The sequence below is a fragment of the Crocodylus siamensis genome, chromosome 11 (assembly GCF_052110815.1).
Source record: "Crocodylus siamensis isolate JL-2025a chromosome 11, ASM5211081v1, whole genome shotgun sequence".
In the NCBI taxonomy this organism is placed as follows: Eukaryota; Metazoa; Chordata; order Crocodylia; family Crocodylidae; genus Crocodylus; species Crocodylus siamensis.
The window spans coordinates 14,923,680-14,949,367 of record NC_143405.1 but is presented as its reverse complement, the minus strand read 5'-3'; the positions used below and the strand labels follow the sequence as shown (position 1 = coordinate 14,949,367).

Here is a 25,688-nt window from a genome sequence, read left to right as displayed (position 1 = left end):
GCCTGAAGGGATTTTTATATTTTTCCTTCTTTCTTCCCTTTATCCTTGCTGCTGCTGAGTGTAATCAAATGATGTTTAAAGTTGCCTCCATTGAACTGTGTCCCAGCTCCTATTTCCACTCAAGTTATCCAAACTTCTCCAACTTTGGAAAAAATACAAAGTAGAAAAAAAGTGTAGATCTGGGCCTTAATTTTCTTGCTTTTTCAAAAACAAGGAAGGACTCCAGGATCCCACTGCTGCTAGGCATGTGTTATTGCCAGTAATTAATAATAATACCCCAGACTGTTCATCTTGCTCAGAAATAGCTCATGCCCAACCTACAGACAAATTTCAGTACTTTGCACCCAACAGTTAACAGTATTGAGCCAGAATTAGATGCCTTGTTTTTTCCCCCAACTCAGGTAGAGACTCTGGTTTCTGAACGTGATTCTGTAGATTGTATAACTCTCGACTCGATTTCCAACAGCCTCCAAAATGACCAGTTCTTACTGTTTGCCCAGTTCTTCCTCTGTAAGGACTTGCATACAAAAAGGCACTCAGGAAAAAAAAATAAAATCCAGATTTATTTATTTATTTTTAGATTTATATTTTAACAGTATCTGAAAGGCTCACAGCAGCTTACAGCAAGAAAACAACCTACAGACACTGACTGATCGCAAGCCAGGTTTATGCACTTTGTTAGTTATTAGCAATACTGTGAATGTAAAATGTAATAGCTGCTTTGTAGTAAACCCCTGTGTAGATGTTCTCATTCAGAATTCAACTGGCCTCACAGTGTTCAGCTCTGATATTTTTTAAAAAGACTTAGTTTTCTTGTTCAAGAGAGCTTTTTGTTTCCACATTTAAGCTAAGTGGAGGGACAAGAATTAAAACTAGGACGTGGTTAAAATCAAAATGAAACATTTCAAAGGGATCAAGACAAAAACATTGGCTGCCTATCAGGTGCTTGGGGATGGGGTGGGAGGCATTTTAATTACAGCGGTTCCTGGACTGCCGCTGTAACTCAAACGGCTCACTGTCATGTGTATTAAGCCCCTGCATGTTTCAAAATGGCTGCAGATTACTTTATCTAAAGCGCACATTTAGATAAAGCACACCACCTGGAGCCATTTTAAAATGCTTAATATATATGATGGTGAAGCGATGCTCTAATTAGCACATGGAGCAGACTGGATTAATTGAGTTTGCTCCGACACGTTCATATTAGAACACAAACAAGCACGTCTATAGGCACCCATTATGACTGACCCAACGTGACATCTTTTCCATTCCTGGTTTTTACAAATGGTTGAACTTTCAATTTCTTGGCCTGATTCAGGACAAGAAACAGTTTTAAAATTGAGAAAATGTCCATGGGTTTAGACACTCATTTTTCTCCCAGCTCTGGGACCTACCTGACTCCTTGAAGATCCTGCCTACATCTGCTCTCCCTCCCCCTCTTCCGTTCCCCCCCAACTTTCTGAGAGACCCGGGAGAAAGGACTGCCAGTTGCTACCTTGGAAGAACTGCAGCAGAACGGGAGAAATTCCAAATGGCCACTATGTATAATGCTCTACATTTTATAAGCTGGATCCAAGAGAAACTCTTCTGTTTCTGAGCTGGTTTCACAACTGGCTTGCAGTCTTGCTAACAATGCCCCTGCACCACCTGGACACGTTTCTACAGAGCCTGCCAGCAGCCAGTCAGATAATATACTGAGTTCTGTGAGACGTGATGCTTGCAGTCCACTCTAGGTCTGTCCTTCCTCATTTTCTGCTCCCTCTTTATTACTGCTGTCTAGTAGAAAGAGCTGAGCGGGCTGCTAAGATGACTTCACACATGTAGTATGGATGCCGTTAATCTTATCAGGCTAAATGAAAAAGAATAACCTCCTAGTACTACATCCAATGTTATATATGCTGGCTGCTTTCCATGGAAAGCCAGCAAGTCTGAAAGCTGGATGGTGACACCTGGAACAGATTAGCTGGCAGCGGCTAGGCCTCCTCCTTATCTATCCCTTCAAAAATCTGAACGGTATTGGCTTAAGGCCTTCACTGCATTAAGGTGTTTAATGTCCAAAAGACAATTACTATATTGCATAGTCAGGAAGGACTCATAAGAGACCCTCCAAGCTTTATGTTGGACAGGACAGCTGGCCAAAATGCTTCAATCAATTTTTCCCTCTCTCCAAAGCAGAGTTTTATCCCAAATAAATTTTGGTTGGAAAATGCTGCTGGGGGGAGAGGAACAAAGAAAACCTGGGTTAAGAAATGTGTTTCCCTTTGGTTTTCTAAAACTGAAAAATAATCCAAATGTTGGATGGATGTTAATATTTTCCCTTCTTTCCCCTTTCTCCTTTTTTGCTGCTGAATGCAGTAAAACAACTGACATTTAGAGATTTCCTCCATTATATTTCCCCCCCATCAGCAATCAGACTTTCCAGAACTTCTCCAACTTTGGGAAAAATACAACGTATAACAAAATGAAACAAACCCATAACTTTACATTGTGAAGTAAGTCACTGTGAAACCTCTTTCTGGGCTGAAGTACCTCGCTGAATCAGAGAGTTAAGGATCAACCAGCGAAAGTAACTGAATTGAGGACATTAGCAGCTAAAGGATATGAAGTCCTCCCACACAGTAGAAGCCTGAAATGCTGGGTAACAACCCAAGTGTTTCTTAAAAATACATAGCTGCTGACAGTCCCAAAAGGCCAGGTTGGTGAGGACTTAACTGCATTTCTTAATCAACTAATACCTACAACTCTCAAGATAAACCCTGAAGAAGTTTCAATTTACATAAAAATGTAGACTGCCAAAACGACCTTCATCTGGCAGCCTTGGGACAACAGGAAACAATCACTTTTGGAGCACTTCACTTATTGACAAACTGCTGCTCCAGGCTATAGCCAAGAAACAAAAACAATATATAAAAGGAGAGAATCAACTTCTTGCAAGATGAGGGACCAATTAGGCAGAAAGGAGTGAGGCCCAGAAATGTTCCGGGACTTGGATATGAAGATAGCTTGACTCTATCTGGATAAACAAAGGAAAAATACAGACTTCGCTGGACCAGGTGCAGAGTGATTTTTATTGCTAGAACTTCTTGCTGAAGTCAACATAATTTTTCTCTTTAATTATATGGGATAGGGAGGAAAGATGGCTATAATTCAACTGTGCTCCTTCACAGGTGCAAAGAAGCACAGAAGAGATTAGAGCAGCCCCAGAGTTTCCCTTCCTAAAACTACTTGGTGATCCAAGGCAGTGTAAAACCTCCCCAGCAGACACCCCTTCTCCCTCTTCCAGCCCCAGCATGCCCTGTGCACCTGGGATCTCAAAGGCCCTCGCAGCACCGTTTTGGGCTCACCACTGAAACAAAGGAAAGTGAAAGGGAGAAGAATCTTTCCCCAAATTATTTGCATCTGACCTCATTTTAATTCTGCTAGCATAGTTTGCATAAGAGGCTCTTTTGGGTTGAATGAGCCCTATTTTCAAGGGTTTTATTTTTTTATGAACACACATTGCCACTGGATCTGAGCATCACTTATATGAACTCAACAGTGATGAAAAGTTGTTCTTAGTTGGACTTCATGGAGTTACTACAATTGCTTTTGAAGGTTAAAATTCTGTTCAGGATAGATTTTTTTAAAGACTATATTCTTTTCATCTTTTTGTCTAGGCCAGGTTTAGATGTGGAAGGGGGTGTATCAGAATGACACGCATCAGTGTCATAACAGAGAGACTCGCGTAGTGGTAATTATTGCTGAAGCTTAAATTCTGCACCTTGCAACCTGACAAAAGTAAAATATTGCCAGTGAGCTAAACTGACTTGCTCATTTTTTTCATTACATTTTTGACGCATGAGGGAAATAAAGTGTAAATTTCATCAGGAGTCCCTCCATTTTCAACTAGTTCTGCCGTTAACTATAAACTGTGGCTAGAAAGCTGTACAGCTCAATGCACATGTATGTACATAGGAGTTTTCTGAATGGTTCTGCTACTGTTGCAACTAAACACAGATACAGGCTCCCAAACGCAGTCTGAGTTTTACACACAAGTAACAACACTGAATTCACCAAGGCTACTTATTTGCATAAAGTTAAGTGTGTGTAAAGTGTTCCTGGCATCAGGACCGGCTTTCTACTGAAACTTCTCTTCTCCCCGCCCCAGAGAAGTGTGAGAAAATCAAAACACCAATATAAGGAATAAATCCTGGCCCGATGCCGGTGAGTGGTGGTTTATGCAATTATCTCTTGGTGGATTCAATTTGTGTTAGAAAAGTGGTTTTAAATAGGAATTACTTTGGAGAAGTTCAATTCTCCACGTCAGTAGGTACCTCATTTTAAAGGTTCATATTGTTGATGTTATCTCTGTGACATTACTGCTAAAATATAATAAAAAAGGTTGAAAAGCCGCACAAGACCCTGTTTTCTCATACAGGAGGGTAACTCTATGGACTTTGGCTATGGCCGCAGCTGGGTTATCTAACTAGCTCAGGTGCTGATCACAGCAACACAGAGCTATGTGGCCAAGTATTCATCAAGCTTCTTGATTCGATTTTGTAAACCAAGCTAAGCTCTTTGATGCTGCGGTACACTGCTAGCACTACCCGAACTAACTAGTTTAAAGCTAACTCAGGTCTGTCTGCTTGAACAGTAGCCAAAGGAGTGACTGCAATGTGGATATATCCTTTAAACATGGTTATTATTGAGATATACCAGCATAAGCAAGTGGACAGTCAGGTTCGTGCAGTTTTCATCCGATTTAAACTTGAATGTATACAACCACCGTGTGGATAAAATCAGATCAGAGAATAGGTCAGAGGAGGAACTGAAATGTTGTAAACAATTATCCAAAGCAAAATTTGGTCATGTTAAATGGTTCTAGTAGTGACCCATGTGCAAGTAGTGATGTTGGGGACTTGGTCAAAACACTGGCATGGAAAGCTGGGGTTTTGATGGAAAGGAATCTTTGATTGGCAGTGTTTATTTTCTTCCAAATGTAAAATTTTCACTGGAAAAATGTTTCTTTGTTGTTTGTTTTAAACAGTTTTCAGCCTATTAGACTTTCTGTTGATGAAAACAGACATCTTCCCTAAGACTGTTTTTTGTTTGTTTGGTTGGTTTTTTTTAAGTGAAGGGTTGACATTTCCTATAAAAAAAAAAATCATCCTACTAGTTCTAATTAGCAGCTGTGTTTACTAGTTATAAGACCCTTATTCAGAGATGCCTGTGTTTAAACCCATCTTCATTTAGCAAAGCACTTAAGTATATGCACAAGCTTAAGCCATATCCATGCCAGTGGGACTTAAGCATGTGCTTAAGTGCTTTGTTGGCTCAGGCCCTTAGTGTTGTCAGTGTAATCTGTTCTGCAAAAGCCAGGATGGTATTCCTTATTCCTCTAAAATATGGTACTTTAATAAGGAAGATTTTCAGCAACCCAGCAGAGAGAAAATTCATCATAATCCACTAAGGAAACAATGGCTTGCCTACACAGGAAAGCAATTGCAAAATAAGATAGAGCGTAAATTTAGGATGTAGCAATTCTGCCTTAGCCTCGCATAGATATTTTTATGCTGCACTAAGTGTGCCTTTTTGCCATTTAGCTTAATCTCCTCCAAAATAGACTCAAAAGGCACTCAGTGCATAATAAGAATATCCGCACAGGGAGCGAGTAACGAATAGCTACTGCGGTCTATTTTCCCTGTCTTGGAGCTTGCCTACACAATGACTCTTTTGCTGTCTGTGACTCTCAATCTGCTGCCACTGAAGTCAACAGCAAAACTCTTACTGAATTCAGGCTTTCACTTTGCTAATAAAAGAGAGGCAGGCTGACATCTGGCACTGGGGTCATTGGCTGTACACTAGGTGGAAGGAGGTCTTGAACAACAGGCTTGCAGCATATTTTTATTAGTATTATTTATATGGGTAAGGCCTGGAAGCTGCCAACAGAAATCAGGGCCCATTTACAAGGCAAGGCAGAGCCTTTGCCCCAAACTGCTTGAAACCTAGATAGACAAGAGATAGGAAGGGCAGAAGAACGTGGCCAGGTTACGGCAGAGCTGAAAATGTAACCAGCTGAACAGATGGTTCGTTCATAAAGGCCGAGCACAGGAACTTGTGAGGCCTGGATTCAATTTGTACTACGTAACAGACTTCCTGTGTGATCCCAGACAAGCCTTTTGATCCTCGAAGGTTTTGAAGCACTCCAATTCCACCAATTTCAGTGGGAAGGAGGTGCCTAGAGATACTTGAGAATCTGGACTTTAGTCTCTCTCTCTCTCTTTGTTCCTCATCTGTAACGGTATCTTATCTCATAGGCATATGAGGGGATACACACTCTGAAGACCATGGATACTACATCAGTGGGGTCCCCTCTCAACACCTTAGTTAAATAAATATGGCTCCATAAGTGGGTGCCCTGTGGGCTGCCCAAAGAGTGAGGGTGCCAGTAGCTGATGATAGGTGATGTTCTTACAGGTGTGGGCAAGAGGGAGCAAGGAAGTAATCCCTCCTTATGACTCATGTGGTGGTTCTCTTGTGCAAGAACATAAACTGAGCCGTGTAGGAATATAGTTAAGGGGCTGGTCTCAGCTTTGTGACTTCTCTCCTCAACCTGCCCAGAATCTTCCCTTTCACAGCTGGCAGATTAATCGTCACACTTGGTTTCCATTGAATAATGACAACATTAATCTGAGCATTATCCTGTTAATGTGCATTTTTATGTGCTATTTTATTGTGTATTACAAGCTCAAACAGGCCTTTCCAAAGCCCCAAATCAAACTAAGTCTCTCACTTACAAGAGACTGGGTGTGACTGCAGTGCTACCAGGCTAGACGGGGAGGTCTGGGTTATTTGTTTGCTAGGCATGTGAAGATGGAGTCGGAAAGAGCTGTTCTGGCTGGTTACCTCCTGGGTGGACTCCCTCATAATGCAATCAACTGCAGCATTTCTGAAGAGAGAGGATGTCAAGCCTACACTTCACACAATGCTTAACCCCTCTTTCCCATAACTACAAACACCTTCTCATTAGTGGCTGCTGGTCTACAGGGAAGAAATGGGCGAGGCTTAATTTAAGTGCTGGGGCCACATTTCTTTCCACATGAGATGGCTAAATGCCCTCTGACTCAACCTGACAGGATTTGAAGGTAGCAATCAAATCTGGATACCTGTAACACCCAATGTGGGGGATAAAACAATCCCAAGGAAACAATTTCATAATGCAGCCTAGCCAGGCCTTACCAGAGACAGGCCACGGACAGTAATATCAGGCCACATTTCCAAAAGGGTACGGTTCCCACCGGAAGGAAGGAGAGCCCGTGAGACATTTTGGACCCGTATAATCTTCCCCGACATCATGCTTTAGACAGGTCTTGCTGCTCAGACACCACTAGGCATTAGGCCTGTGCGAAGCAGCTAGTATTCGCTTTGGATTCGAATTCAGCCAATTCAAATCACTGTCCCGATTTGATTCGGTGAATCTGATTCTCTGAATCAGCCAGCCAGGCCCATCCCCTGCCTGCTCTCCCAGCCCAGCAATGGCTGCCTAGCCCACCCCAGCTCCCAGCACTTGAGGGGGAAAAGGCCTCCACTCAGCAGGTGCTGCTGGGCAGCGGGCGAGCCTCACTGCCCCACGCTGCATGGAGGGCTCTGCCACAAGCCCCCCAGCCCCCCTTTGCTCCCTCAGCCTCCCCATGGGGGCCCTTTTAAAAAAAAAAAAGGATAGAAAACCCCAGACTCACCGCTTCTACTGGCAGGGAGTGATCCCCGCTGCCCCATACCATATGGGGAGCTCTGCACAAGCCCCTGAATCCCTGAAGCTGCTGCAGGAACAGTGAGTCCCAGAGCTTTTTTGGGGTTTTTTTTTCTGAAAGGGCCAGAGCTGGCCCAGGCGGGGCACCCGGGGGGTGGGGGGTGGTCAAGGGCTCATAGCAGAGCTTCCCATGCAGCGTGGGGCAGTGGGGGGCAGCGGGGATTGCCCCCCTGCCCGGCAGCACCCAGTGAACACCAGGGCTTTTTTTTAAAGTACTGAGCTGGGATGAGCAGGGGCAGCTGTGGGGGAAGGGAGGGCTGGTGGAGCAGGGCAGGTTGGGGGGCTGGCAGAGGTCCCCCCATGGTCTCCTCCCCCGCCCCCCCCGCTAGTACTTACCAGCTTGGAGTCAGATGCAGCTCCCTGCTGGAGCCACTGGGGACTGCCTGAATCATCAAAGCTCTTTGAATCTTTTCCAAAGATTCGGGGAGCCTTGAATCAATTCAGACCTTTAAATTGGTCCTCTGATTCAAATCAGATCTGGAGATTTGGTCACCGAAATCCAGCCGAATCTCCTCCGAATCGAAGCACCGCCCGAAGCTTCATACAGACCTATTAGGCATGTCTGTGCTGCACACTTCACCTAGTCCTTCACATGATCCTCCCAAACAAAGACTGTGGATTTAGTTTTGGAGGAGTTTTAAACTCTTGTGCTTCTTGATATGATTGGGCAATATAGAGTAGAGGGCAGATTCCATATTAGCTCAGGCTGGAAGCTACCCACTTTCCAGTGAGGACACAGGTAGAAGTCCCCAAGGGCTGACACTTCTCCAGTGTCCTGTGCAGAGACACAGACAAGTTATCCAACAGTTCACACAACTGCCTTGGAAAGACTCTGAGAATATAATCAGGGAAAACAAAGGGACATGTCCACAGGCACATGCATGTGTTGTGGGAATAGCAAGATGCTGTGCTGGAAGTAGGGCTACGCACTGGGGTACTGACCCAGGTGTTAATCACCCAGGTTAATTGTGCAGCATAGGCACAGGTATTCTGTCACCCATAGCTTTATTCTCCACACCTTTGATGCCATCGCCTCTCTCATTTATCTCTTCCCACTCGCTACATACATACATACATATACATACCTTTGCCTCTGCTCAGACAGATTGGTTACACTGCTCTAACATGTGCCAACAGCAGCAGTTTCCATTTCAAGCCCTTTTATAATGAATGCTCTCGCCTACAGATGAGTGAACTTGTTAAACTATGCTACAAACATCTTTTCAGGCATGCAGAGCACAACAGAGCACGAGGGAAAAAAGCTGGATGGGAACATTTCTACTGCCTGACAGGTGTGAGCTGTCTGCTCTGACCTTGATTTTAACCTTGCAAAATCTGGAAATGTCACATTAACTACAGTAGCATTGCTACTACAGTCACTGCTATCCCCTCCCTCTAACCAACTTTCTGCTCTGCATTATTTTGGATCCCAGCTCTAGGGCTGACTTCAGATCCCTGCACTGTTATTCTCTTTCAGATGCCTGCCAAATGTCTGTACTTCTATTTTCTAATAGGGCCACATGCCTCGGAATATATAAGTTTCCTAACCCTTTCCTTGGATTTTAAAGCTGGCTAGACATTAAACAGCCCCCCAGGCTTCTGTCACCTCTGGCCAGCTGTGTAGAATTAATCAGGGAGGTATTGCATTTATGTGACATTTATAAGCAGGATATCAGTACTTTTAATGGCCATACTAAAGTTAGACACATGGTGTGCTCTGGGACTTTTTCCTGGAGCGTGCTGTCATGAGCTAGCAGCTCTCATGGAAATCACTGAGAGTCATGAGTGCTCCGAATCTTCCAGGTTCAGGCTCATGGTCTGGGGCATGGCTTTTGTGCTCTATGATGCATGATAAGCCATGGTAACAAAGACTCTGAATTCATCCCCCTCAAGCGTGCTGTCATGCAAATGACATTTTGCATTCATACCAAAAAGCCCTTCCCAAAGTCTCTTGTCATGTCAAGCTGCTCTTCACTCCTGTCTGTGGCTTTTGCTCATTACTCTACGGTGTTGGGTTGTTAGCTGGCAGAGCAAGTCACCTCTGTGTAAACAAGCCAGTTGGGCAGCCTTGGATAGGAAAAGGTTGCAGCATGCAATAACTTTTTTCTGCTCTACATATTGATGAGGCTTCAAGAGCCTTAATCAGGGGACAGCATAATATAGGCACCATCCTCTGCATATTGATGCTAGCAAGCATTACCTTTAAATAGTTGGCTTCTGAAGCAGTACTTGAAAATTAGGGGTATGATGGAAGAAAAAAGGACAAAGGTACCTTAGCAACTGGGGGCACAGCCCCTTTATCAGCAGACATGTAGAGTAGGGCAAGGTGGCAGCTTTCTTTGAGGTGACCACAGGCCTATCTGTGCCCGGAGGCATCACTGGAAGCACTTTTGACCCACAGAGTAAGTAGGCTAGGATGAAGCAGAACACTTACTAGTAATGCTCACTTCCTGTGATCTTACTGGGCAAACAGGAGCTGCTGAAAGCCAGGACTGAAGCACATTAGCATAGCTATGTGCAAGTACTGAGGGCTGGAATAAGGGGAGCTATACAGCAGAGTTGAAGGCCCATAGGAAGCCTTATGTTAGGGCAGGAGTGCTCAACCCCTGGTCCATGGGCCAAATCTGGCCTGCGAAGCCATGGAATCCAGCTTGTGGGGCTCCCCATGGGTTGGGAAATTTGGTGGTAGGGGAGCAGTGGCAATTAATACTGCTACCCTTCCCCTGCTGCCAAATTTCCAAGTCCCGCATGGTTGGATTGGGGCCAGGCCACACGCCTGCCCGAACACAGCCAGATCAGGTCCCCACTGTGATGGCCCCAAGCACTGCATCAGACCTACCAGTCTAAGTCAGCCCGCAGAAAGACAGGTCACGGCTCATCCTGCTCACAGGGCAAAAAAGGTCGGACACCACTGTGTTAGGGGAATAGCAGGGGGAGGTGGGGCCTATTAGCACAGCCACTTGGGGGTTTCCAGATTGAAAACTGAACACCTTCAAGAGTAAATTGGATGCTTATCTTGCTGGGATCCTATGACCCCAGCTGACTTCCTGCCCTTTGGGCAGGGGGCTGGACTCAATGATCTCCCGAGGTCCCTTCCAGCCCTAATGTCTATGAAATCTATGAAATCTATGAAACAGAAGAAACCTGTTAAGAGTGAGAAGTGTGGGGAGGGTGGGGTGAGGACAAGACTAGAATAGCAGAGAATGTTTCATGTCTGGACTGACAGGCAGTGACAAAACTGTGCTTGTAGAGTGTCAGTTCACATGATGCCAGGGCTGTTGGAGGCACTTTGCCCTTACAAGCATCACGTTCTCTCTTTTTTTTTTTAAATATTGTGCAAGAAGTATTTTCTGTAAAAGCAACACACCTTTCTAGGGCCAACAGTGGGAGCTGAACCCTAGGTCAGTGCCACTACAAGTATGCACATCTGCTGCTTGAGGGAAAGGAATGAGTGCTCTCACTGGCTATTAGATAAGGAAGAAGTCCCAGCTTCTTCTGATGTTTAAATAGTAGTAGATTAACCTACTGTGACACAGTTTCCCACAGCAAAGGACATAAGAGGAGAGAACCCCAGCATCCTTTCTTTGTAAGCAAGCAATCCCAGAGTGCTGGTAGGTCTAAGAGAATTCAGCTCCATGTGAAACAATGATACAGAAAGATATAACAGCCCTACAGCAACACTGCCGTATAGATACATCCCCATGGTCAGCTGCTGTAGGACACCTCACCGTCTCCAAGCAGCATTGCTGTAAAGGGATCATAGATGCCCATATTACTTGTTATTAAGAGATGCTGCAGCTACTACTGTGCAAATCCATTTCATGCCCTCCTAGTGGACAGAAGCCTTAAAAACAGAAGCTATTGCAGGACTCTCCACAGCAGGCTCAAAAATTGGGATTAAAACGAGAAAAGAATGAAGAACCCCTTCTACCAGGAACTGTAATGTTCCCCATAGTTCAGGAGAGCTGCTCCAGTGATAGGGAGTAGCTCAACTTTAGGAAGCTAGAGCAGGGGTGGCCAACTCACAGCTCCAGAGTCCAAACTGAGTAATGTGCTCACCGAGAGCAGTTGCGTCACGTGATGTGATGCAATGGCTATGGAAAGTGGTCACCGTGTGCTTGTGCAAAGATTCAAGGAGATGCATATTCACTTCTGAAGAGCCACATGTGGCTCCAGAGGCATGGGCTGGCCACCCCTGAGCTAGAGGGAAGACAGAGATAGGTAGGAAGTAGGAGACAGTGTCCAACCCAGGCCAGGACCTTCAGAAGGAGAAAACTCCTGTTGAAGCCAATGGGAACTGCGTCTATGGGGAAAAAAAAATAGCAGGACCGGACCTCTCAAAAATGTCACCTCAGGATGGCAAATGACAAACCCTTTCCTTTAGCTAACTACTAGTTGCTTGCTCAGGTACTGGTGACTGTGTAGCTGCAGTGGCATTCAAATGAGCTTGGAAGTGGAGTGGGAGGTTTGGTGGAGGAGGGAGGGGTCTGTGCTGCTGTAGCTCCAGTACCCAGTAGACAAACTACTCAGTTTGCAGCTGGCCCAGGGATAGGAACACAAACTGCAGCCACACTTCTGCTCTATAGCCTGAAAAGAGGTTGCCTGAGGCCAACCAGGTGCTACTTCACTGTCAGGGCGGCTAGGATCTGTAACCAGCTTCCAAGAGAAGTGGTGCTGGCCCCTACCCTGGGGGTGTTTAAGAGGAGGTCGGATGTACACCTTGCTGAGGTTGTTTGACCCCAGTACTCTTTCCTGCCATGGCAGGGGGTTGGACTTGATGATCTGCTCAGGTCCCTTCTGACCTGGCCAACTACGAAACCAGGCAGAGTCGTATCTGAATGTGGGTGCAGATGACTCGGAAATATTAACCATTTCAAATCAATACTGATGGAAGAAAAAGAAAGAGAAACCAGAGGGAAAACAAGAACAAGATGCAAGAGAAATGCTCCCTACCCCCAGCTTCAAAGAGCCTATGCCAGGTCCCATGTATCGACATCAAGGTGACACAAAGCAGGGAGAAGGGAGACAACAAAATCAATTTCTCCCGGTGCCAGCTGCTTTTTTCTTCTCCTGAAATGAAAAGAACGTCCTCTTCTCCCCTGTGGCCACAATGAATATTTCATCAACAAAACAAAACATCTTGGCCTTAATATATTTCCCTACCTGACCAGCAGGACAGGCACCAGCTCACTGATCCCTCTCTAAGCTTCTAAAGCCATGTACGGCCGCTTAGGTGAGCAATCAAGGATCTGGGAACAGTTAAAATAATCAGACGCATCTCAGCACAGTGGGTTAGAGGCACTAAATGACTACATCCCTTCAGGAAGTTGATGGGACTCCACAAGTTACTTCCACCAATGATCATATTTTCAAGGCAGACATATCCTCTTCTTGTTTCCATTGAGCAAATGGGTCCCTCGTGTAATGTCAGAAAGATCTACTCCTCTCTTCTGCCATTCTTGTCTCACCCCTTCTACTCATGTTCCTCACCACTTTGGGTTTTCTGAACTGAAGACAACAGCATTTTTCCAACTCCATCATCTGTGTCTTCAGGGCACCGGGAGGAGGAGAGAAGGGAAACATATAACCTGCTTTGGACCAGGCAATTCAGCCAAGCACAGCTACCACCGGTTCCCCTTATAATATCTCCCATTTCAAAAGAGTACAGTTTAGTGACCAGAGCAGCTGGAGAATAAATATTTTTGGTCTATGTTTCCAGCTTTGTTAAGGGTCTACCCAACCCAATGGGACTTAAAATGGACTCTTAAATCTTGCGCTACATTCTCACACAAGCCATGCCTACCTTTGTGTTTCCACCTGTGTGATGGATGCCTTACCTAGAGAAGGCAGGGTAGCTTTGCACCTTACACGCTAACTGAAACAGATACTGCCCCTCATACAAACTCTGTGGGGCGGTATTTATAAAATGCTTTGAGGTATTTCTGAGGTGTTTGGAGGTACAAAGCATTGTTTCCAGTCTTAGCCGATACACTTTATTTTTTTTCTGGTGTCTGACCACCTCCCTCCACTGACCCAAGATATTCGGGCAGCGAAGGAGAGTACAGGTGCAAAGAGGAGAAAGGATGCTTGATTTGGTGAGAGGAAGGAAAAGAAATAGGAAGTTGCAGAAGAGGGAAAGAACGGGTGTTGTAAATGCACTGCACTCTATACTGCTCTTGGCAAATACACACACAGGATCAGTATCCAAAACCTGCCTCCTTCTCAGGATTTGCCTTCATGGTTAAATTTACTGGAGCATAACCTCAAGTTTGGCTTATTCCTAGACACTTCTGCATTTTCCCCCAATTACTTCTCCAAGGTCCAGGGATCTTGGATTGGAGCTAATGAATTTGCCCTGGCCTGAAGAAACTAGTGAGGCAAAGAGCCAGGCACAGGGCTAGTAAGAACGAATGGAAGACGGGATAAAACACCAACAGACAGGAGGGGCTTGCACTTGCATAGAGATGGGGACCAGGAGATGAGCCACCAGGGCTAGGGATATCTCCTGTCACTCACCTTTTTCTCATCCCCCTCTTGCAGGAGCTGGAGGTGGCTCCTCTTCTCGCTGTCCTTCCGCAGAGAGCTGCTCTGGTGCTGTGGCAGGCCTGTGGGTGGGGACACACTCCGGCCCTGGGGATCCACCCAGGAATAGATGTGATTGGTGACATAGCCCCCTGGGATTCGCCCAACTGAATGCACAGAGAGGTTCAACTTCTTGCAGCCTTTCAGCGCCTGCAAAGCAGACCAGGAGATAAAGGAAATTAACTCCAGAGCAAAAGGGAAACAGTAAGTAGTACTGCAGATGGGCCAGTGATGACAAGGCTTTGCATTGCCATGGAAGTGTTCAATGGAAGAGCTCCAAGTGCTTTAAAATATGCAGCTGAGAGAGGGACAGAGGGATCTCTCTTTCTGCTGAACAGACATTAAATCTCTCTTCTGGCATTGCAGCAGGAGCCTGAGCACCAAACTGAGGTCTGTGGACTCCATTCTGGAGGCCAGGGACCAAAATGTTAGGTGGTATAGGACTCAACACCAAAACCTCAAAATCCGCTTGTGAAGCCTGCCCTAAATGATTGAATTAGACCCCATGGGAGGTCAGTGCAGAGCTGGGAACTGAACTGGAGATTTCACTCTCCCTCCTGCTCAGGAGAAGGGGTCAGATAAAGACAAGGTTAGACCATTAAGAGGAACTTGTGTTTAGTAAACTGGTCTTGCCTTTACCCATGGCTTGATTCAAGGTTTACTGGAGTCATTGGAAAGATTCCTACTGATTTCAGGCCCCTTTGGATGAAGCCCATAGCAGTTCAGCTTCCGGTGTCATTCATTACCTTAAGTTTCCCCAGCACAATTAGCAAAGACACCAATTATTCTTTCTTCCCCAAAAATCCAGCCCATATCAAGAAGACCTTGAGATACAGATGTGTCAGTTTGCTGGTTGCCCCTCTGCCTCTTCACCTTGTACAGCAAAGGACTCATGTATGATGTATAGTAAAATTAAATTAATTAACATTATGGGAGCTGTCCCTAGGGAGAGCTCTAACAGCTGCTCACATTTCAGGCCTCACTAACAGTGAACTTCAGCATTTGCAATTAGACAGAGGATGCTCTGCCTTTTTAACATACATGTGCCTTGAAGGCCTGCTCCTTCGAGGTCTCTTATGAAAGCCAGTTGCAGTGCCATGCCAAAGTGCCATGCCAAAGGGAGAGGCAGGAAGAGAATAGCTGGTGCTGGCTGCTTTTGGAGACAGGATTCTGGACAAGATGTCAGACCAGATCAGAGCCAGGTTACAACTAGTTTCTATCATCCCCTTGTTCACAGAGCCCTGTGCAAGTTACAGGGAGGAAACTATACACCCAACACTCCAACTCCATGATTCAGAAGCTTCCCTCAGCATAGCACATTGGGTGCAAATTTAAATTACCCTATCCCACAAGGTTGTCATGCACTCTGAAAGCTTACAAGACCCATAAAAAGCAGCCACTGCCATAACAACAGGTCATCGAGGCAGCTGAGACATCTACTTGTGAATACACATGCTCATTTCCACCAGAAAGTGTGCGCTTTCCCACAGTGAAACTCAAGGAAAACCAAGGCTGCCCTACTCAGAGGCAAATACAATCAGAAATAATTCCCAGTACTTATACATGATCATAGAAGTATTAGCAAATGAATATAGGTCATTAACTAACTGGCCTGTTCAGTGTGAGTTAACATCTTAAGCAAGGAAACAAGCTCCCATCATTCTAGCTACTTAAGACTATCCAAAATTCATACTGGGGCTCCTTCTGTCTCAGGCAGCTGCTAACTCCTGCTATGCTTTTAAAGTGTCATTTTCCCTCTTCGCTATCTAGTAAGAAGACTGTTAAACTTCCTTGCCCCAATATGTGATGGGGGGCTATTATGATATGCGAAGACTCAATATGTGACAGTATGGAATAACTCTATAATACTGAAACACTGATGAATAGCAGCGTAAAATCTCATTTGAGAGAATAAAAATGAAAATATTCATGTTGAGAGTTGTTTTTCACACCTTATAAATTGAATAGAAGATTACAGCCCTGCTATCAAATTCCATAGGATGGAACAAAATAATCTGCAGAAAGGATCCCATTCTCTACTGAAGTCTGCTGAGGTTTAAAGCAATTTCTGGAGAACCCTCTTTCATTTCTAAATAATGCAATTCATTTTGGCAAGGGCAGTCAGCAGAATCCCAATCTAAATACTGTCTTCTTTAAGGACAGCGAAACGAAGTGAACCAGAACAAAGGAATAAAAGCCTGGCAGAAAGTACAGACAATCCAAAGTAATGGATGAGACCAGATTGTACATCAGAAGACCTGGTTTCTGTTCACAGCTCCAATATGACTTGCTTTGTGATGTAGGACAAGTCACTTTACCTGCTCTGTTCCTGCTCCCACCCTCCTTCCATCTTCGCCGTTACAGCACAAGGTCTTTAAGTCAAGAACTTCCTCTGTTCATCCACACGCTACCATGCTTGTGCTCACTCTGGCTTGTGTTGGTTTCTAGGTGCTGTTATTCATAAACAGAGGATTCCCTTGCTTGAAGTTCAGTCCATGTCCATTTTCCCTGACTATGCAGCTTGTCTTTCCCTTGAATCTCCTCCCACACCTGCCTCCTAAGCAGTCCTTACATGGTGAAGATACCCAAGTTAGCTCTAGATGAGGTAGTTCAGGTGCTGGGAGCAGTTGAAGCACAGTAGCCTGGAACACAGAGCTCAGCTGGGGCAAATTGACCCTGTTGGGAGCAGGTGATCCATCCAGAGGGAAGCACTAATGCTTCTAGTACTTGTGCTAGCTGGGAGATTTCCACAGACGTGGGTATGTGGGGACATAGCCAGATAGCCTGCTTCACTCCTGCTCCAGTAACAGGAGGGCTACGCTGATTCTCAGCAACCCCAGGATTAGTACAAGCTGTTGCCTTGGTGCTAATACAGAGATTAATTCTCCTCTTGGCCTTTCTCTGAGCACCTGTACAACGGAAGGAGGCAGATGAACTGAATTAACCCCTTATTCACCTTTTGCAGCCAGTAGTGCTTGGGGCCAGTGAGGCTAAAGAGAAACAGGAACTGTCCAGGAGAGATTTCTCAGTCACTGGCAGTCCCTTGCCCAGTTCTTAACATGACCATGCCTGATTTGGTCTATCACAAGCCTCAAACATAAGTTTGCAACTTATTCCAGAGAGAAACAAAATACAGCCATTTGAAAGAGTAGGGAGTAGGGGAGGTGGCAGACAGCTATTGCTGGCAGGGGAATGTGAGAGGGGTAGCTGCTCCCTTCATTTTGCAGTTAAATGTCAGTCCCTGAAAGAGCAGGAGCAACAGAAGAGCCATTCTGGGAAAATGCAATAAAAAGTTTGAGAGGATGAGAGGCCAGAGATTTACAAGGAACTTCTACCATCCCCCTGCAGTTCCCCTGACTGTACCGCTGGGGGTAAGGAGTCTCAATTAACAGGGAGATGTTTTATTTATAAAGGCAGCAGCAGAGACTCAGGGAAGCTTGGAAAGTGAACTCTCTGGCCAGGCACTGAGGCAGCGGACTAGGCCAAGGCGCTCTGCAGGGAGGATGGAAGCAGCAATTGGAAGGAGTGAGGTGGACGGAGGCAGGCTGTGTCTGCCACCGCGCTGCCGCAGAGAGCTTCCCTGCTGCACCTCTGCCGATTGCATGACTCTCCCAGAGAGAGGAAGCATAGCTGCTCTGGTGCCCCATGGGCCATTCATCACTGTAATCAAGCTGAGCCTGATGCAGGATCTGAGGTTTCTTCCTGGATTCGGGGCTCAGGCAGCTCCAGCTTCCACCGGCCTGCTGATGGTCACAAGAAGCTGTTGCTGCTCTCATGAAAAGCCAGAGTAAAGGACTCTGTAGGCCATGTCTGTATGTCCCAGGAACAGCTCCTACATGTCCCCTGTTGAATATTTACCCTCACAAGAACTGGTGTGTAGCTATGCTGTTTCCATGGAAATTGTCCCAATGTCAAAGGTACTCCCCAGGGCCAGGCTCTGTCAAATTTCTAGCCCTCATGCAGAACCGCCATGAACCAGCTCCAGAACAGTAACATCCCCAGAAAAAAGAAGAGGCTCCTAGTGAATCTCCAGCCTTCCTGAACGCGTATTCAAATAGTGGGGTCCACTGGAGGTCAGCGAGGGTGCCCACATCAAAGCATTACCCATCCTGTGGTTTCTTCCCTGTCCCTGCACTTGCTTATATTGTCTGCGCATCTGTACAGAGATGCTCTAGGATTATTTCCCAGTCACTTGTCCATCTTTGGAGGGGAGCTGTGGGAAGGCATCAGAAGGCTATAAGACATGCAGAACTCTAGGACTCTTGGTTCAGAGATGATACCTTTTATTGGACCAACTAAGAAATCACAAAACATCACTCAAATGATGTGGTCTGTATCCTTGCTGCAAACAGTGCAGAAGTCTGGAGTTGAACCTTTTGCTGGTTTAAGTTAACACAGACTCCCACAGCATCCTGGCATGCTCCAGGCTGGGCAGGGCTCTCTGCTCCACAGCAGGGCTAGCCCCGCTCACTGTTCCCTGGCTGTAGCTCTCACAGAGACTTGCAGGCTGCTCTCCCTCACCACTCCCTGCTAAGCAGAAATTACCCCTTCCACAATGCCTTGCTGAGAGGTGTCTGTGCCTTAGCTAGCACACCACATGCTGGCTCCATCTGTGCTGTGACAAAGGCAGAATCAACAGGTAGCTGGTAACCTCCCTCTGTTGTTTTCTTAATGGATAAACACTGAGTTAGGGGTGATGAACACTGCTATCAGTTCCCTGCTGGGCTAATCAGAGTGTCCTGCCTGGGCCTGGCCACACTCACCTGAGCTCAGCACTGTGAAGGAAGGGAGGGCTAATTTAACCCCCAGCTTCTAGCCTGAGCCACTGAAGGCAAGTGCCTGCATTTCTGGAATGAAAGGAAATGTCTATCCACCTCGAAATTGGTTCAAGCTTTGCAGGTTAGACTAACCTTCAAAGATTGAATCAATTCAGGCTCAGGCTTTTTGAAGGTGCTCCACCTCGGGAATAAAAACCTGCATCACACTAATAGGCTTGGCAATGCTACACTCGCTAGCACCATGACTGAAGGAGACTTGGGGATTATGACTGACCAGAAGATGAATACGAGCCACCAAAGTGATACTGAAGCTGGCAAAGCGAACAAAACTCTGGTTTGCATCTACCAATGCATCTTGAGCAAGACCCAGGATGTCGTCCTCCCACTATACTTGGGCTTGCTGAGGCCACAGCTGGAGTACTGTGTCCATTTCTGGGCTCCACAATTTAGGAAGGACGTGAAGAAGCTTGAAAGAGTCCAAAGGAGAGCCACATGCATGATCAGAGAGCAAGAGAACAGGCCTTATGAAGAGAGGCTGTGAGCTATGGGACTCTTCAACCTGAAGAAGCGCAGGCTCAGGGGAGACTTGGTGGTAGCCTATTCTAATATAATAAAAGCTGTAGCACTTCTAGCTGTGTGTCTGTCCATCCGTAATGCTCCGGGCCAACTGCACACTGACAGACAGACAGACATGCAGGTGAGACGAGGAGGAGGCGGAGGTGGGGGCCTGGGTGTGCTCTGCCACCTGGGGGGAGAGGGGAGGTGTGGGGCATGCCTTGCACCCCTGCAGAGGGAAGACACACAGCCCTGTGGGGCGTGGCACGTGATGGGGCCCGGTGCTCGGCCGTAGGGAGCGGGCGTGGGATGTGCGGGCATCACCCACTGGCTGCAGCACGTGGCTGCGGGGCAGGGTGCACCCCCGCACCTGCACTCTGCAGCCATGTGCCACACCCCCACATGCAGGCATTGCCTGCTGGCTGTGGCTGCCGGGCACACAGGGCAAGGGGGGGCATGGCATGTGGCTGTGTGGGAAGTTGGAGTGGGGGGTGCACAGGCCGCACCTGCTGGCTGCAGCATGGGGCCATGGGGTGCACCCTTCCATGCCCGCTCCCCATGCGGCACCCTGCGGCCACTCCCTCACCTGCCAGCTGCGACTGTGTGGTGGGGATGTGGCCACAGGTGTGGAGCCGGCACAGGGGGCAGGAAGGGGAGTTGGGCTGTGCTGGCTCTCTGCCACTGCTGCCAGAGGGGCTAGGGGGGACTGGGGTTGCGTTGGGCTGACCCCAGTGGAGGATGGGCTGCACTCAGGCTGGGTCAGGCTGTGGGGCCATGGGAGCCTGGCAGCTCCTTCAGGGCTGGGAGCAGGTGGCTACTGCCACTGCATGCACCGTGGGGGAGCTGGGAGAGGGGGGCCTGCACTGCCCCGTTGGGTCCCTGGTGCCGCACCCCTGCATGAGCCACCAGGCTCTGATGGCTCCACAACCTGGCCCCGCCAAAGCCCCAGTCATGGTAAATGCAGCTCCGGCTGGGCTGGGCTGGGCTGTGGGACACTTGGAGCCTGGTGGCTCCTCCAGAGGTGGTGCAGGGGAGCCCAGGCGGGCACATGGCCTCCAGTCTGCGCATGGGACAGGGGCGGCCGCAGCTGTAGCCTCTGCTCCACCTCTGCTCGCTGCCCCTGCTTTGACAGTGGTGTGGTGCTGTGCTGTGTGAGTCCCCAGCAGCACCACGCCACGTGGCTGAGTGTGTGTGTGTGTGTGTGTGTGTGTGTGTGTGCGCGCGCGCATGGCATTCGGGTTGGTGTGTGGTGTGTGGCTGGGTGGGTGTGACGTGGCTGTGTGTAGCGTGTGGCTTCAGTGTGTGGCTGGGTGTGTGTGTGGCTGGGTGGGTGGCAGAGCATGTGTGTGTGTGTGGTAGGTGGCTGGGTGGGTGTGGCATATGGCTGGGTGTGTGGCATGTGATTGGGGGTGTGTGTGGGTGGTTTGTAGGTGTGGGAGGGTGCACGGGGCCAGACAGAGTGGGGGTGGGGAGGTCATGCATGGCCAGATGTGGAGCAGCGGCAGCACGGGACGGTGGGTGGTGGCACTCCGTCCCCGCCGCCCACCCATCATTCTTGACGAGCACTTTGTTAGTAAGTGCATCAGGGTCTTGGGGAGATGACAAGATCCAAAAATCACAAACTCCTGCAGGACCGTTTTAGTCTGGACATAAAAAAAAACCTCTCTATTGTCCAAGTCTCCAAGACCTGGAACAAACACCCTACAGAGGTGGTGCAAGCACCTACTCTGGACACTTTCAAGAAACATTTGGATGTTTATCTTGCTGGGATCCTTTGACCCTAGCTGATGTCCTGCCCCTGGGACAGGGGGCTGGACTTGATGCTCCTATGAGGTCCCTCGCAGCCCTAATGTCTATGAAATCTATGAATGTTTCTCCCTAGCCTTAGACCAACTAAGTAAGCCAGCCTGGGCTTATAGCATCCCCAGATTCAGGTCAGGAGACTTCTTTGTGACCTCTAGGTAAGTCTAAGCTGGCACCTAAATAAGAGCCCAGACTAACTGTGAAGTTAGCTTAAGCTACATGCCAATGGTTAAACAGACTGTCAAAGGCAGAACCACAAATTTGACCCAGGTTTTCTAAGATTCACCCCAGTGCCAGACTCACTAATCATTCTTGCTACCCCTCATCCAGTTGTTAAGTGAACTAGAAGCAATGAGCAACCTCCATAAATCCCAGCTGTGGAGGCAGGTGATCCTCTTCTATTATTTGGGGTGTTGGGGTGTTTTCGTTCCAGCAAAGAAAAGATTAAGAAACATGTAAGGAAAAGAATTCAGTCCCGTAATCCTGACACTGCGTTTTCTACTTCTAAGCAGCCACATCTAATAGGATCCCAGTGCCGTTTCCACTTGAATACTGATGAAATTGCTCTATTCGTCCTTAACTTCACAATATAGGGATGTCTGGAACTTTGCCCTCTGTTAAGAAAATCCTCCTGTCTCAGCTTTTACAAACAACTGGTTACTTACTTGAAACCACAGCATTAGGCAGGGAAGTTAATTGCAAGAGACAGCAGATTAATCAGCCCCCTCTACCACCAGCAACTGTGTTGTGAAAACATCCGCTCCTGTTAACTAAACTAAAGCTTTACAGCAACAAAAATAACATTTATCAGCAAACACTCATCCGTGTGGGCTAAACCCTGAGCCACACTCAGAGTCACAGCATCCAGAGCTATATCTGTAACTGCAAGGAGCCATCCTCTCCAGGCTAAGTGGTATCAACCTGCTTCAGAGTCCCAGCTCCAGCAGCCTTTGTTGTTCCTTCTGTGCAAGGTGGAGATGACCTCCTCATAGTGCCAGGCTCTGCACAAGTACAGCCGTAGAAGCAGTCCCTGCCTCAGAGAGCATAACTTGAACAGAACAACATGGACCTGGTGGGGAAGAGACAAGCAAGGCAACAAACAATTTATCCACAGTCAGTAGACAAACTGGGAACAAAACACTTCTCGTAATCTAGTGGCCTTTCCATCATATGGGTGCATTTAGATGTGCAATTAGGGTGAAGAAATAAACTCTGGCACAGTTCGTGCTGGAGTTTATTTCTCCCCAGTGCAGCATTTACACATAAGCCCAGGACTGCAGCATGTTGAACTGGCGTGGAGCAGCCCTGGCTGGCAGAGGGCTGGTGGGGGAGGGGTCAGCCCTGGGCTCTGGGTGGTGGCATGACCGGCTGGGGCATGAGTGCACTACAGTGTGGGGCTAGGTGGCAGGCTGTAGCATCCCCTTGCTGTAGCACCCTCATGTCTCAGCCAGTCCTGGTCACCGTCTACATGTGCGTTGTGGCAGCATAAATTACTCGGCTGTTAGATGTCTCTAACAGTACTATCCTATGACAGAGTTAATTAATTCACTGTGCCCTAATATGAGCGCAAGTGTAAATGGTGATGCTTTACTGTAGAGCTAATTAGTCAACTCCGCAGTAAAATGCACATCTAGATGCACCCCCTGTCCTGTATCTTTAGCTGGCTGTACTAATCCAATCTGGACAACTCATTGGGTCTTCTGTCTGCAGTCAAGCTGCAGCTCTGTTCCACCCTCCTGAATCCACTCAGTTCAGTAAGGTTATACGGGTGCAACTGACGGTAGCACTTGGCTCTTGTGGACAAGGTCATTAATCTGTGCAACAGCCCCACCATGGGACTTCCATATACCCTACCATTCTGCAAAGAAACTCATCTAAAATCACAGATCAAGGGGTGAGTTAAGAGTGGTCTGAAATTCTTCTGATGCCTATATTGCAATCCAAAACCCTTTACTGTAAAATCAACCTTTATTGCCTTATTTTTTTATTGCATTTATTATAATAGCTCTTAAAAATTGAAGGCCATTACATGATGCAATGAATAAAATTTTCATGGAAGTGTATAAAAGTAGGAAAACAATATGCTAGGTTTATTTAATCAGTGAACAATACCAAAGGGCTGTACTAATTGGGTATGTGCAAATTTATATGAGCATCTGCATAATAAAACACGTCATACACCGCTGAAACGTAGCCTCTGTTGGTGTGGAAGGAAAAAGCTGTTTAACAGGGCAAAGCAACACATATGTAACAGCTGAAAGGAAATAAAGCGTTCTGTTTTCTGAAGCATAATCTTATAGGGACCTTAATTTAGCAAAGTTGTTAAGCACGTGCTTAAATGCTGTGGAGGTGAACAAGAACTTCAGAACATGCTTAAAATTAAAATTAATCATGGATGTAAGTGTTTTGCTGAATAAGGACCAGAGAAAGCATATTCATAGCGAGGCCTATTCATAAAAATGGATTTGATTTTTGACTCATTAGATCATATCAATTCAGTAAACCTTTTTATGTGGCTATTTCCCAAATAAATTGTGTCTGGAAATGCATCGTAACCATCTGCAATACGAAGCTGTGTGTATTATTAAAAAACTAACAACTTCACTCGTGAGTTAAAACACCTACTGCTGCAGTGTATTGACTTGCACCTAGGATAAGTTTGGCCCTACGGTTACATAATTTCTTGGAACAAATCCATCTTCTTATGCAACTTATAAGGGAAATGAGTTTGGGAGCCTTGGCTTTTAATCTGCGAAAGAAAATGTGTTTGCTTTAGCTAGCTGTAGCATACTTCCTGGCTCAAGAACAGTGTACAAGAATGAAAGAGTAGCATGAGGGCATTTCAAAACTGAAGTATGTTTAACAGAACTGGTGGAGACAAGGTTCCTAACGTGCATATTTTAGGATTCAAGTGCATTGCCCAAAGTGGTCTAACCAATATCAAGGCCTGAGTGGGTTAGATGCTGCAGAAACACTTCTAAGATACAGTCTGTGCCCCAGGAAGCTTACAACTGCAAAAGACAAGAAGAAAATAAGTAACATTATCCCTGTGCTGCTGATGTACAAGTGAGGCTCAGAGGGAAAGTCCATAGTACAGTGCTATATGGATGCACTCAAGCTAACTTAGGTACCAACAGCAGTATATATCCAGCACTCTACCCAGGCTAATATATCCTGCTTCTCAGCAGTGCAGATATACTCAGAGAGACTTAAGTGAGTTGCCTAGAGTCACACCAAATCTACAGCAGATCTGGTACTTGAATCCAAATCTCATTAGAGACACACTAACAGAGTGGATGGGGGTAGCAGAAAAGATCCCTCCCAAAGGACAGGATGAGCTTCCTGTGTTTCATACCAGTTAGCACAGGGTCAGTTTCTCTCAAAGATCAGATATTCACATGGAGCCTAGCAGCTTTGTATTCCCTGGCAGCCATTGTAGGCTCAGCTGAAAGTTGGTATGGCCTGGCATCTCAATGAAAAGGGAAAAAGTCCTTCCCTTTGAATATAGCCATGTATGTATTGTGATGAAACAGAGCAGGCAGATCTGGCACAGACTTTCAAAGCATTTGTACATCCATGCATTAAAACAAGCTTTTACAAAATACTGACATGAAGGGACAAAAAATTAAGAGGCACTGGAAGAATTGAATGGGAGCAGCTTTGCTGTACACCCAGACTGAACTATCAATCAATTCCACACTTTGATGAGCCCAAACCAAACCCAGTTTTCAGTCTATTGTCCTTTGCTGGGGAGAATCTGCTTTCTCTTACCTTCTTCATTTCTCCTCTTCTGCCAAAGATTGTGTTGGAAGGAGGGGGTTCTTGAAACTGCTCCTTATATTCCATCTGAACTACTTTTATAGGATCCCCATTGCTCTAGTGTCTGAGCTCATCATGATCTTTAATGCATCTACCCTCATAATACCTATAAGAGGTAAAGAAAGTACTATCATCCCCATGGAGGCCAAGTGACTGCACAAGCTCATGCAGAAAACTGGTGATGGAGGAGTGACTTGAACTGAGGTTGTCCAAGTCTTGGCTTAGGGCCCTTGCCACCAGTCCATCCTGCCTCTGTCTCTATCTCCTAATCAGTTAAGGTGATCAAGACTGAGCCTTTCTTTCCCCTGGGACAGAACACCCCCATACTTTGGCCTGATTACAGTATTTTTGCACTGTGCAAA

The 25,688-nt window shown here is 46.6% G+C and overlaps 1 protein-coding gene across 1 annotated transcript in view; it reads right to left on the bottom strand.

Annotated features, from left to right (window-relative positions):
- Nucleotides 1–25,688, bottom strand: part of WHRN (whirlin) — a 109,558-nt gene that overhangs the window by 66,924 nt on the left and 16,946 nt on the right. The window contains exon 2 of the mRNA XM_090022397.1: nt 14,306–14,521. Within this exon, the coding sequence (XP_089878523.1) occupies nt 14,306–14,521 (216 nt within the window). The remainder of the gene's footprint in view (nt 1–14,305; nt 14,522–25,688) is intronic.